This window comes from Aspergillus fischeri, genomic scaffold (assembly GCF_000149645.3).
Source record: "Aspergillus fischeri NRRL 181 1099437636252 genomic scaffold, whole genome shotgun sequence".
NCBI classification, from domain to species: Eukaryota; Fungi; Ascomycota; class Eurotiomycetes; order Eurotiales; family Aspergillaceae; genus Aspergillus; species Aspergillus fischeri.
This window is the reverse complement of record NW_001509768.1, coordinates 306,062-319,205: the sequence shown is the minus strand read 5'-3', so window position 1 is coordinate 319,205 and position 13,144 is coordinate 306,062. Positions and strand designations below refer to the sequence as shown.

General features: G+C 49.2%; 5 protein-coding genes across 5 annotated transcripts; 1 reads left to right on the top strand and 4 right to left on the bottom strand.

Moving 5' to 3' along the window:
- Positions 1-169: 169 nt before the first annotated feature.
- NFIA_062740 (enoyl-CoA hydratase/isomerase family protein) lies at positions 170-1,161 on the bottom strand (the record flags this gene model as incomplete). Its single annotated transcript, XM_001263009.1, has 3 exons — positions 170-279; positions 349-977; positions 1,043-1,161. The coding sequence occupies 3 exons, from the start codon at positions 1,159-1,161 to the stop codon at positions 170-172; spliced, it is 858 nt and encodes a 285-aa protein (XP_001263010.1).
- A 910-nt stretch (positions 1,162-2,071) lies between these two features.
- On the top strand, positions 2,072-3,220 carry NFIA_062730 (putative lipase/esterase family protein; the record flags this gene model as incomplete). Its single annotated transcript, XM_001263008.1, has 3 exons — positions 2,072-2,656; positions 2,716-3,076; positions 3,129-3,220. The coding sequence occupies 3 exons, from the start codon at positions 2,072-2,074 to the stop codon at positions 3,218-3,220; spliced, it is 1,038 nt and encodes a 345-aa protein (XP_001263009.1).
- A 352-nt stretch (positions 3,221-3,572) lies between these two features.
- NFIA_062720 (Hsp20/alpha crystallin family protein) lies at positions 3,573-4,121 on the bottom strand (the record flags this gene model as incomplete). The annotated part of the gene is made up of 1 exon (XM_001263007.1): positions 3,573-4,121. The coding sequence occupies one exon, from the start codon at positions 4,119-4,121 to the stop codon at positions 3,573-3,575; it is 549 nt and encodes a 182-aa protein (XP_001263008.1).
- A 1,926-nt stretch (positions 4,122-6,047) lies between these two features.
- Positions 6,048-7,987, bottom strand: NFIA_062710 (putative MFS multidrug transporter; the record flags this gene model as incomplete). Its single annotated transcript, XM_001263006.1, has 6 exons — positions 6,048-6,600; positions 6,657-7,024; positions 7,078-7,233; positions 7,293-7,616; positions 7,687-7,781; positions 7,834-7,987. The coding sequence occupies 6 exons, from the start codon at positions 7,985-7,987 to the stop codon at positions 6,048-6,050; spliced, it is 1,650 nt and encodes a 549-aa protein (XP_001263007.1).
- A 2,083-nt stretch (positions 7,988-10,070) lies between these two features.
- Positions 10,071-11,622, bottom strand: NFIA_062700 (histidine phosphatase family protein; the record flags this gene model as incomplete). Its single annotated transcript, XM_001263005.1, has 3 exons — positions 10,071-10,224; positions 10,279-11,183; positions 11,233-11,622. 3 exons carry the CDS (start codon positions 11,620-11,622, stop codon positions 10,071-10,073), a joined length of 1,449 nt encoding a protein of 482 aa, XP_001263006.1.
- Between the last annotated feature and the right edge of the window lie 1,522 nt (positions 11,623-13,144).

The window sequence follows — 13,144 nt, the reverse complement described above, 5'->3', positions numbered from 1 at the left end:
TTGGAGGATTGATCCAGATCCTTCAAACTATGTAGCAATGGGATATGCTCATATGTTACCCCGACTCAAACTTTCGTCACGGAGCACCGGTCCGAGTATAAATATAGTAGAGTCAGGAGAGACAGGCAAGTCCACGCGGGGACGTCCTTATGGAGAAATACGCAAGTAATTACAGTTTTTCAAACGTAGGAGTACGCTTCTTCAGCCCAGATAGCAGCGCAGCTGAAACATCCTTGGTCTGCAGCATGGCACTATTCCAGACGGCAGTATATCTGAGACCTGCAGTGTGTCAGCCGATGGTCTACTGCTTGATCACGTGTAGAGGATGAGGGTGAGTAGAACACTTACCGTCCTGCACAGAGTGGTCCCTCGAGTAATTCAGAATCTCCTTCGTCCCCTGCACCGCGACCGGACTCTTCGTCGCCATCAACGCAGCCATCTCCAGCGCCCCCTGCACAGCCGCCTCCTTACTCTCAAACACCCGATTCACAAACCCAACGCGCAGCGCCTCCTCCGCCCCAAACACCCTCGCCGTCAGCGCCACTTCCTTCACCCACCCAAAGCTCCCGACAACCTTGGGCAACCGGCTCAACGTCCCAATATCCGCCGCAAGCCCGATATCCACCTCCTTGACGGCGAACCTGGTGCCCCGCGCGCAGACGCGCACATCCGCCGCCGTGGACAGATCAACCGCCAGACCAAGCGAGAAGCCGTGCATCGCGACGACGACGGGCTTCTCGCAGCGCTCGACGGCCGTAATGCAGTCCTGGAAGGAGACGATGTGACGGCGCAGATGGGCTGCTTTGCGCGCGGGATCGACTGCCTGGTCGCCGTCTGCGGACAGGAGACCTTGCGATGCGGCGGTGACGTCTAGGCCTGCGGTGAAGGCTTTCTCGCCTGCGCCGCTGAGGACGATGGCACGGACGGAGGGATCCTGCGAGAGGCGGTCGAAGATTTGGCCCAGCTCAATCCACATTCTGCTTTTTGTTAGTGATGTTTGCACCAGATAATGAAGAGGAACAGATAAGTATTAGCGACTTACGCCTCGAAGAAGGCATTCATCTTGTCCGGGCGGTTGATCTCCACGTGGGCGACATATTGATGTTCGGCTGGGAACCGGACGATGAAGTGCTTGAATGATTTGTAGTTGCTTTCTGCCATGGTGATATGATTCTGTCTTGCTTCGACTTGTGATGTTTGAAGCTTCTCTGTTCTGTTGATATGTGCTACGGGACCACGGGTCGATATCTGGGGAAGAAGCTCGGTGGACCTCGGCAACTTTATGACCGTCCTATATAGCTAGCAGAGCACTGGGATATAATGAGCAACGATGAGCCTTGAGAGTTCGTAGAGCGCAGCAAGGCCTTTGGCACGATGGACACTAATATATACAAATTTGAATCATAGAAGATGGATCGAAGACGAGTTGGAGATGCTCTCTGGCGGTGACTTCACGTGCCTCGGTCCGATCAGATCAGCGATAAGTTATGCTGAACTTCAATTGTTCTAAAAAGGCTAGCATTTTCCGATTATATGATCGCAGTTGGTAAAGAATAAATCTGCATATAAAAACCGAAAGGAAAATATATAAACAAGAAGGCTTTAGAAGCAGAGGAAGAAGTAAGGTGAAGCTGAAGTTCGGACCTTGCGAATATATATCCTGCGCTGCAATCTTACAATCAAACACTCTCGGACAACTGGAGACAGTGGACACTATGATACTTCAAGATTCTCAGTATAACTGCATCAATGAAATTATCTCTCTTCAAATGGCTGGATAAATTTACCAGGGATGAACGTGGCTTGACAACAAATGACCACACCTACCATGCCTCTAGGGCCTCCTTAGCCTTCCCAGCGGGGTTCTACCTTCAGCACAGGCAGGTACTTGGACTCTTGAAGACATCACCACCTTGGTCATATATTCTATTGATCTGGTAAATGGCGTCGCGAAGGGCAGATGAACGAACATGGCCTTTGAGAGGATGACTCACGTGGCATGAATGCAGCAGCAAGAATACGAGCACAACCACTTCTCCAGTTCAGCTTCCTCTCATCAACAAAGTCAAACATGTCGTTTATAAACAGCTGGTTTGGCCCTCTCTACGACGCTGTCTTTTGTCCATCATTACCACCCACTTTCCGCTGGCGTCTCCTGGCTTTCCAGCCGATCGTACTACTCTCCAACATAATCCAGTATCTCCCCAGTGTCTTCGCGAAAGGCCGCCGCACTGTCATCTGGATCCCTCTCAAGCGAGCGCCGGGCCACTCAGTCCGCGCCATCGTCTATCATCCAAGAACACAAAACCAATCTGGATCCAGAGCTCTCCATCTCAACATCCACGGCGGCGGATTCCTAGGCGGACTCCCAGAAGGCCAGACATCGTTCTGTCAGAAAGTCGCCCACGAAACCGGAGCGATTGTCGTATCTACTTCCCACCGATATGCACCGCGCTACACCTTCCCAACCGCGCACGAAGACGTCCAGGACGTTGCGGAGTGGTTGATCGAGAACGCCGAGCGGCTTTGGGGCGCGAATCCGAGATCGATGAGCGTGAGCGGATTCTCTGCAGGCGGGAATCTCGCATTGGGCGTTGCGCAGGGGCTGGCGCATACGGAGTTTAGTATCAAGGCGTCAGTGACGTTCTATGCACCGGTGGGTATATACTTTATTCAGCGCCTCCGTCGACTGTTCTAACGTGAGATTATTGTCAGATTGATCTGCGGCTCCCACCGTGGGAGAAACCTCGGCCCGCTGGGTTCCCCGAGAAAGACCCCCTGGCCTTCTTGCAGCCGCTGATGGACGCGTATGCAGGACCAGGACGGGAGAAGAACCTGACTAATCCGCTACTTCATCCTATCCTGGCGGATATTGAGTGCCTGCCCCGGAATATGATGTTCGTGGTTCCCAAAATGGATATTCTGCTGCATGAGCAGACTGTGTTCGTGGAGAGGTTGAAAGAGGAGGCTGCGGCCATCAATCGCGGGTTGGCTGAGGACTCGTCCGAGTCGCAATTGCAACCGTATCGCATTGAGAGTAGGTTCGATGAGGGTCAGATACATGGGTGGTTGGAAAGTATGGCTTTGTATTCCTGATATGCTGGACTGCACTAACTGTGACTTACTAGTTCCGTCAATATTTATCGACGCGAAGCTCAGGGACCAGATATTCGAGGAGGCGGTGCAATTCTTGAATGATGTCTACACTCCTTACAGATAGTGCTATGCAGGTTCATGGCCTATGTATTCGCTATACATGTTTATGTCAATACTCTACTCCCAGTCACATCTGTATAATAGTGCGACGCCTCCACTCAATGCATCTACATACTAAGAACTACGATTGTGAGCTCAGTTGAAATGAAAATAATTAAATTTTAATTATTGTCTGACATAGTGCACTAAGTATACAGGAAAGGACAGACTTGACAAGCGCTTGCAACGGAAACATCATGCCATCGAGAAACTGTTCGAATTAACTCCGTGAATGCCAAGGAAAGACAAGGAGATATGCAAGTATCGTCACATCGTCACATCATGCCCGTATCCGAATGGTTCCAGTCGTCGACCATTTACTCGATGGTAATCTTCTTGGCGCCAGTGTTGACGACCTTCTTCGGCACAACAATGGACAGAATGCCGTTCTTGAGACTGGCCTTGACGTTGTCGTGGTCGACGGGAGTCGGGAACTGGAAGGTGCGGTGGAACTCGCCGACAGAGCGCTCGCTCACCCAGTAGCGGTGCTTCTTGGTGTCGTTCTTGCTGACTTGCTTGTCACCGGACTTGACCATCTCGGTACTCTCCTTCTCCTTCTGCTTGTCGTCAGAGGACTCCTGGGTGGCCTGCTCGGGAGTGCCGCAGTGGTATTCGCGCTCGCTGCGGCCCTTGATCACGAGAGTGTCGTTGTCGGAGAACTCAATGTCAATGTCCTTCTGGGCAATGCCGGGAAGCTCGCCGTCCAGAAGGTAGGCATCGTTGGTTTCGCGAACATCAAAGCGGGGCGCAAAGGAGCGCACAGAGGAAGTCTGGCCTCTGGTCGACCGGTGGACATCGTAGTCGTCCAGAAGGCGGAAGAGAGGGGCGAAGTCGCCAGGAGTGTGGAAGGTGTGGAAGAGAGACATTTTGAATGTGTGTGATGAAGCTGTTAATGAGTTGATATCGCTGAAGAAGTTGTTGTAGTTGATGTGAGCGCGTTGTTATCGTGATTCTTGTGTTCTGATCTGGTGAAGTGAACCTCGAGTAGACGAGGTGTTGGAGGTCCCTATATACCCCAGAGCCATGGTTCGAGAATCTCCCATGATTCTATCCCGATGACTTCAGAAGTGTTGCTCGAGAGTGCCGGATGTTGCTTGATGCGTCAAGAATCATCGAGCATTGTCGACTGGACATAGCTGGAGCGCACTCGATGATTCGCGGAGATTCCACGGTCACGTGACTTAAGGGACCAGGGGAGCTTCAGGCAGCTTGGAGAAGCTTCGAAGCATTCAATGCACTTTGACGAGATGCTGTCCATGGAACGTCCTAGATTGATCATAGTTCATTCGTCTGATGAGCTGTCATACAGGTTGTAGGCTCATTGCATGATTCTCCCCCACAACGTGTTCCTCCATCGTAGGTTCTGGCTACACTCTGAATTCGCCACCAGACCAGAATTCAAACCTGCATCACATCATAGCATGGGATAGATGGCTCTATGTCACACCACAAATGCATTTTGCAACACGCATTATTGCAAGGATTACGCTGCGTGATTTCACAGTGAAATCATCTTGTGGACAGCGTAGATTTCGACGGAATTCTTCGATACCATTTTCGCAGTACTGCTACTGCTCCTTTCGAAGAGCATGCTCGTCGCGACCGTAGAATATCCAGGTGATAGTTCTTCGAACAACGTCGTCAAAGACGGCCTAATGTCGATGGCCAATGGCCATAGACGCGTCCGAAAGTTCAGGAGATTGTATCGTTGCTTCGACAGTTTGGGTAACGTCGTCCTCTACTCGGATTCTGATTCTTCGGGCTGCATTACTTTCTCATCAAGCTCCTATCCAAATATCAGCGCACCCATCGCACCGAAGGAGTTTCGGTATCCATACCCTTCCCAGCCGTTCCTTCAAATTTTGTAGCTGGCTTTCTTTGATGACCAGATGGCGGTCATCGTCTAGGTCCTCGACAATGTAATCGTGACTTTCTTCGTCATACTTCAGTATGATGGCTTTGACGGACGGATCACACTCGATGAGCACTCCTGTCGTACGATATCGGTCAGAAACAGTCAACAGTCAACCATCATAGGGGTTCGACGATCGGCGCACCTTTGATTGCACGGGGCATGACGGAAATTTGTTTCGATTATTGAGATGATGGTCTGAGGTACGCAAATATAGGTTCTTAGGCTGTATCGAACTGGGATCAAAGGAATGTGAGATCTCGCAAGTCGCGAGGTCCTGTCGATGGTCCACATCGGAGTGCCAAGACTCAATGGAACTAAGGCACCAAGGCACCAATTCTTGGAAGACGGTGAATTACTGGATTGGGTTTAGCTCTCTTATTGGGGTATAGTGTTTCCCTCCTGCTCTTATAAGCATCTCCTGCAATATAGAAATCGTCACCGGAGTTGTAATGAGGGGTAGGCAAGAGCTGAAGGAGTGATCTCGTTGGCAAGACTATAAGACCTGCGCAACCTTGAGTTGAGGTCGAATTTGACGATTACAGAGAGCATACCCCAGGCGTCGCCTTGCGTTTTTCTCAGCAGCATATTTCCAGCTCCTTAGGAAGCCTGCAGTGATGCCTTTCAAATGGCGACCAAGCTAAACATCTAACGAAGGGGCGGGGGAGAACCTTGGGATGAATTCGGATTCAAGAATCAGGGGATCACACAATGTTGGCGAAATGGTGTATATAGTATATCGGCTATTACGCAACTGTCCTTTCCGTCTTCACCAACAGTTTGCTACGAGTATGAGATACTCCATAGTCTGGAAGGTATAAAAACCTGCTGATGGACATATATACTGCAAATAAATTATGCGGAGCTTTGGAGGAGTCTATTATTCTCGATCGAGTCTGTCCTCCACATCATCATGGACATCTTTCTCGACCTCATGAGGTGCTCTCCAGCCTGTACATGCTTGAAGCATGGCCGCTACTAGAGCCAGAACACAGCCGCCCAAGATCAGAATCTTGACTGCCTGCTCATAGCTTTGAATGGCCACCTCTTTCTCCAGTCCACTCAGATTCCTCACCAAGGCGGGGCTTCCCAAAAGTTTACGAACAAGGTCATCTTTCCCGGAAAGTCCGTGCTTGCCAAATCCCTTCTCAAGTGCCTTCTTCAGCTCCCGCTGAAAGAAGCCTCCGCCAATGGCCGATCCAAAGCTTCCAGCAGAACCACGGAACATGCCTAATAGAGAGGTCACAATGTAGTGCACGTTTGGATTGGTACGATGTAGCATATGAGACAATGCATAGTTCATCGAAGCGCCGATGAAAAAGCCATTAAAAAAGGTCGAGACGACGTAGGCGATGGTAGGTGAAGAAGGTGTCGATAGTAGGGCCAGAATAAAGTTCGTCAACGCAAAGAGCAGGAAAACTACCAGCGTCGAGCTATAGCATGAGAGGTCAGCTTTGGGACTTTTCGGATCAATTGCAACGACACCCACATGTAGTAACTACTCATTTTGCGAATATGGATCCATCCGATTAACAGGCCTCCAAGGCCGAACCCTGCGTTCGTTGGAACTAGGATCAACCCTGCCGAGGCGGGAGACCATTGTCGGACCGCCATTGCATACACCGGCGTGAAAAAAAGCACAGACCAGCGGGCCATCATCGAGATGAGAGCTGCAAGGCAGGTAGCCAGTACGCTTCTCGCTTTGAGTACTTCAAGCGGGATTATCGGCTCTGGTGTAAACTTCGATTCAAAAAGAAGGAAAACGGCGAACGAGACGAAGCTCAAGATCAGAGGTGTGATCGTAACAGTTGAGTCTGGCGACGCAAGACTGAAGAGCAGCAGAAATACTGAACTTGTCTGGAAGAAATGGTTAATCCTCAAGCCCTGTCGTCAAACCTTGGTAGTCTTACCAGAGTCAAGGCACCCGCATAATCGACTTTGGCTAGTCTTTGCCAGGGAGAACTGCCCTGCAGACTCATAGAAGTACTCTTGGCGCTGGGAACAGCGACGAACAAGGTCAAGCCCAGAATCAAAGAAGCAGGTGCTTGAACCCAGAAGATCAGGCGCTACGGTGCTTGGGTCAGCTCCGTGTCCTTTTCAATGATCTGAATGGAAGATGACATACCCATCCAAAGACTGGCGTCAGCAATCCGGCAAGTAGCGCACCGCAAGAGATTCCCGTCGTCACTCCGACATTCAACAAGCCAATGAAGAGACCTCTTCTCTTCTTGCTTGTAAGGTCAAGGATGAAGATGAAGGACGTGACCATAACACCTGCACTGCCACAGCCAGATAGTGCACGTCCAAAAAGGAAGACCGGCAGGCTTTGGGAAGCGGCAGTAACAAAGAGTCCAACAGATAATATCCCCACAGAAAAAAGAGTGTAATTACGGGCTGTGAAGATCTGACAGAGACGTCCTGCTAAAGGAGAGACACTGGACATTGCGATCTTTATGCAAGGCACTAATTAGCCCACTGGCATGTGATGGACAGCTCTGAATGACATTGAATAGACGTACCAGGTATGCTGAGCTGAACCACGTCGTTTCCGAAAAGGCGTCGAAATCTTCTGCGATATCCGATTGAGCCGTGGTCAACATTGATATGTTCGTGGCTGCAATGGCATTCGTTAGTGATTGCGGCCTCAAAATGTCAAATTTATTTACTCTGAATGAATAGCAACAGGCCCACAGTGATAGTGATGACCGTTCCTCTGAGTAATGAAGGCGATATCTGCGTTTCATCATGATCCGTGAGCGGATGCTCTATCAACGGTGTAGCCTCGGAAGGCATTGTGTCTCTTTGCCGTTCAGCCACCATGATGCTCTCTGAATGCAGGATGTTTTGAAGGCAAAGATAGTAGAGTGTTCGTGCCCATGGATATTGACAATCGGTATATTATTGCTGCCAAAGGTGATAAAGACTCGATTCTGCTAGAAGTAGAAGCTAGCGGATAAGCATTTATAATCAAGCCGGACTGATAACTAATTCTCCAATCGACCCAATCATAAAGGAGGTTTGTTCATTTGCCTGGTTTCCGATATGAAAACCAAGTTGATAACCCATGCAAACATGGCAAAGAATGACCCTCCTGGGTCAATGACCACCCCATTTTGTGTCCCTCCTGGAGCAAGTTGATTCGACGCGAGCTGTTAGTTCAGGAACCCATAACTATTTCATCATCCTGAGACGAGTTATGGAGGCAATTATTCATTTTCGCCAGGATGAGCTCATGGAAATCGACACGAAGATACTTGCAGATCTTCTGAGTACGACCTAGAGCTAGGTGTTCAGGGACAGAAATGGTATGCTCCCGCAGCCCTGCCCATTATTCTCGTACCTGACGTCCCTTTTTGCTCTTGCAAACCGTTGAAAATCACATGATTTGAAGTCAAGACACTAACAAAACCCCCACCGCCTGCCTGAGCAAGCTCCCCACATGACACAAATGTGGAGATCGCGTGTGCTTACTTTGATTGCCTCAGGTGTCATTTTTATGGAGCATTCTGAATTTCTGATGAATTCATGAAAGAGCTCCCTTGTACCGTATTCATACCCGAGATCGAGATTGGAGGCGCAGAAATCATGGAGCGTACCCAAATGTATCCGACAACCGACCCAGGGCTTGCTTACTATCATGTTGTTTGGACTGAACATTTACGAAAGCAGACGTCTTCTTCGATGACGGATAGTTACAGATTGCTGTACTGGCATCTATACGAGCTATTAATTCACAGTTACCAGCAAAGAGCATAGGCAAGAGCTCCTTCACCTTGGTCTCATGGACCTTTCATCAAGGCAACGTTTTGTGGATGAGAGAGCTTGTGTCGTCCTTGAATACCATCACTCTCGCTTTCGTTTAGATGGTGCTATTGTTAAGGACCGATCAGCTGATGTAAATCCAGCCCGCCATATGACACAAATATGTACAGTGGCAGATGACAATCTCATCTGAGCACAAAAAAAAGCACGTCGCTGGATACATACATAAAACCAGTACTCTCGGGATTCTTGACTTGACGGAAAAGAGAAACCTATCAGACCCATCCATTCTCATAATGAAGCCTGTCTACATCTCCGCGATGTTCCTGTACCTTTTCGCCGCCCAGGCAGAACACCGCAATTCTGCACGTAAGATTAACCGTTCTCTGGATCATCAACCGGTATTCATTGAAGTATACAGGAGAAATAAAGATGGCTCACGCAGACGCGCGGAGAACCCCTGCCTTGGACCTAGAACAGACCGTCCTAGGGATCGACGACAGCCGTACGTTGATGCAAATCCACAAATGATTGTAGCTGATGAACGCTAGATTGCTATCGCTGCTCGTCTCCATGCTCGCACGCCGTTTGCTGTCATGGGGAGTTTCCGCAGTGCTGTTCGGACGGGCATTATTGCTACTGTTGTGAGGAGTGAGGGCGTATTATCCAGTTATATGGTTGTCTATCTGTGTCTGATCTAATTGCAAATAACCCACTGCTCCTTTTTCGAAGAGTGGGCGTACATCGTCCAGTTTCAGTGGTCATTCCCTTATCCAGCCAGCGCAGTTGTCGATAGTCCATATCCAATAGAATGCAATTTGTCTTTCTTCCTCAGGGTACCGTGTCAGAACGACAGCACCATGGCATTAAAGTCTAGAAAACTCATCTGGGAAGCCAGGGCTGCACTCTCAATTCTGGAGGATATGCTCCTGCGTCCGCCCAGTCCGCAAGCCATACCTGTCCCTCTGAGTCCAAAGTGAGATTCCGAGGGCCAAGAGGCAATGTAAATGCACAAGCAGAGTCTACTATTAATAGAATAGTTGGCAGGGCGTATGATGTATCACATCCAATTATATTATTGTGTGAGACGTCACATTGACTTTTGATTTTCAGTCAACTATTTCTATACGAATTTATTCAGTTAATTACACAACGATTTGATATCTTCCGGGCTAAAAGGGCGTAGGATATCTAGCAATCTCGACAGGGGGATCCAGTCCAGCCGCCCGTGAATTGTTTCAATGGCGTGGCCGCTGTACAGGACGCGGGCGAAGTATTCCGAAGTAGACGTTTTCCTGCTTTCGTCAGAAACCGATATTGAACCCAAGTAAATGAGGAGACAGACTTACCAAACCTCAAATGCGATGTTCGAGCCCATCCCGGGCCACCGCATCGCTGTGATCCCCAGCGCGCCCAGAATAGGGGAGATATCCCCATCATGCACAAAGTTATGGCTATACGCCAGCTCAGATGCACCTTCCGCGACTGCCTCGAGCTTCCGTACTATCTCTCCAATGAACAAACCCTCAATGACCTGGATGTACCGTGTCGCGTTTGCGTTCCGCCGCCACATGTAATTATACTCCCAGTCACCGGCGCGGAAGACCTCATCCGCTTGGGCTGCGGTCACGCACTGCGTCCGGTCCTGGACGCGGCAAGGCAGCCTGTACCCATTACACAGGCGGGCCTGGAAATTGTCCGCGAAGTGGTCGAAGTTCGAGGTCCAGGAGGACTCGTCCTGCGCGTCGAACATGGCTGTGAGTTTATCACGGAGGGTCTGCGTGACAGTGAGATGCTCGTTCCATTCGGCAGTGGATTGAATTGCGGATAGGAGGGTGTTGCGCGCGGAGCAGGGGAATCCCCGGTTGACTGTGTCGACGGCGGAGGCTTGCTGGTGCACTGGAATCGGCTCGTGGTACTCTGGCCAGAGGCCGCGTAGGACAGCGCCAGCGGAGCCCTGTGTCAGGGCCGAGGAGCTGGAGCGGAACCAGACTCTCTTCTGGTCTGGGACTGAGGGGATGAGGCCTAGCCGGCGGCCGTAGACGGCCCGGAGATCACGGCCGTGCTGGTAGCCGTCGAGGAAGCCGCCCAGAGTGAGTTGGGGGTACTGACAGGACCTATTCACATAGGTGGCAAGATACGGGTTGGACGGGTCTGAGTAGGTTTGGCCATAGACAGCGACTGGCGACGGGTGCTGCGAAGCTGGCGCGGCGTAGACATGCGGATCGATGTTGTCGCAGTTGTATTCTTGATCCTGGATGAAGTTAGCGACCAGTCGGCGCAATTGTAGAAAAGCGAATTACCTCTCCTTCAGGAAGGATATTGTAAGGAGTCCGCCGTTGATGGCGCTGCAAGTATTCAAGATATACCAGCTTAGCCTTGATGGAATGATTTGCAACAGGGGGCGGCAGAGAGTAGGTCTCACCGCGCGGATGAGGCATGGAACAGTAATTGTAGACATCATCGGCGGACGGTGAGCTAGCACTATCAGCGGGAGCAGTGTAGATGCCGCCATAAGTGCCGTAGGAGGTGTTGGTGACGAATGTGGTGTGGTTCAGAGGCGGATAGAAGGTGTCCCGGGAGGCAAGGGTTGCCGTCCCTGAGAACAAGAGCGTCAAGCCTAATGATAGCATGTTGACTAGAGCTTCGTAGAGTGAGATGGTATGATCATGATAGACACTCCATATCCGCATTATTTATACATGAGCTGTTGTGTTCCGAAAAGATAGAAGATCCTCTAGTTGTTGCTGAGGACCAAGTTGAAGTGGGAAACACGACTCTGTTGGATGATCTGCGTCCACTAAAAATGCTACACCTTCCACGTGGTGCAGCCAATACAAACAATAATTGAGCCATGTTCTCAGAGGCTTGCAATCGGTTGGTCATTTTTATTATGGCCAAGAAATCAGCTATCATATAATCTTTCAATGTAATAATGGATTCCGGATAAACATTACAGAAAAGCTGCTAATTTGACCTAAGTGGAAGTTTGACAGTGGACATCAGAAGTTCGATGATATATAATTGTAGCATGTTCCAGTCCACAATAAACAATAGGCCAGTGAAGAAGACAGGGGAATTGAAGAACACTATTAATAGTAATATTGTAAACCTCCTGCGAATAATAGAATTATTCTCAAGAATATGACCTGGCAGCTATTGAAGAACAGCATTAATAGAAATATTGTTAACCTCTTACAAGTAATAGAATTATTATTCTGAATATGGCCTGGTGGCTATTAAAGAATAGTATTAGGAGCAGGCAGGCTGGAGTGAATGAACAGCATAGGTGAGGTGCTTGTGGAAGGAAAGTAAGCTAAAAGTAGGTGGATATTCAAGGCTAGATATTCACTACGTATTTTGCATCTCCTCAGGGCCAGGTGTATGTGCCTCAACAATAATTCTATAGTATATAAAAGACCCCTCTCCCCCAAACCTTTTCTCCTTCCCTCCTTCCCTCCTTCTCTTCTTGCTATCATCATCATTTTCTTCCTAGGAGTATACTATGTCAGGCTCCTCCTTTATATATCTATAACCTACAAGGTGCCCCTTTATAATTCTTCCAAACTGTGATTGGAGCTATGGAGATACTACAGTCAAGTGACATATACTTGCAGACCAAGCTCTACCAAGATTTAGGCCGCCCTAATAACTTGGGTTCACAGCTACAGAGATAACTATGAGGCTGTATCTTCTTCTCCTGAGATGCTATTTAGCAACCAGCAGTTCAATAGTCAACTATATTTCACCCAGACACATTCAACCCTTCTCTCCTCAAAGACCCAATCTCACAAATCATGCATGAGGATGACCTTAAATCTTAAAGATGATACTGGAATTAGCAGCACAAGCCCTACACAGGAATCCTTCAGAAGTGGCTCGCCAGGGTGGTGACTATATTAGGATTACTTCCCCTGGGCTTGCTGTTCTCTTTCAAGCAAAGAAGATCCTTAACTGGCTCCTGGAAAACACAGAACGCAGAACTACAATTGGTCACCTGCTATTCGAAATATGCAAACCCGGTAGTTGCCTAGATGCAGCGATCAGGGCCGAGGATGCCCATAATGAAGTTGGCACCCCGACCACTTTTGCTGCAATCCTCTTCCTCAATGCCCCTTCTGCCAACTATAGCCGCGTCTGTCGTCGACCTTGCATAGAGGCAAGCAGAATATAGACAATTTAAGTAGTCTTCTGTGACTATATAATTACTACTAT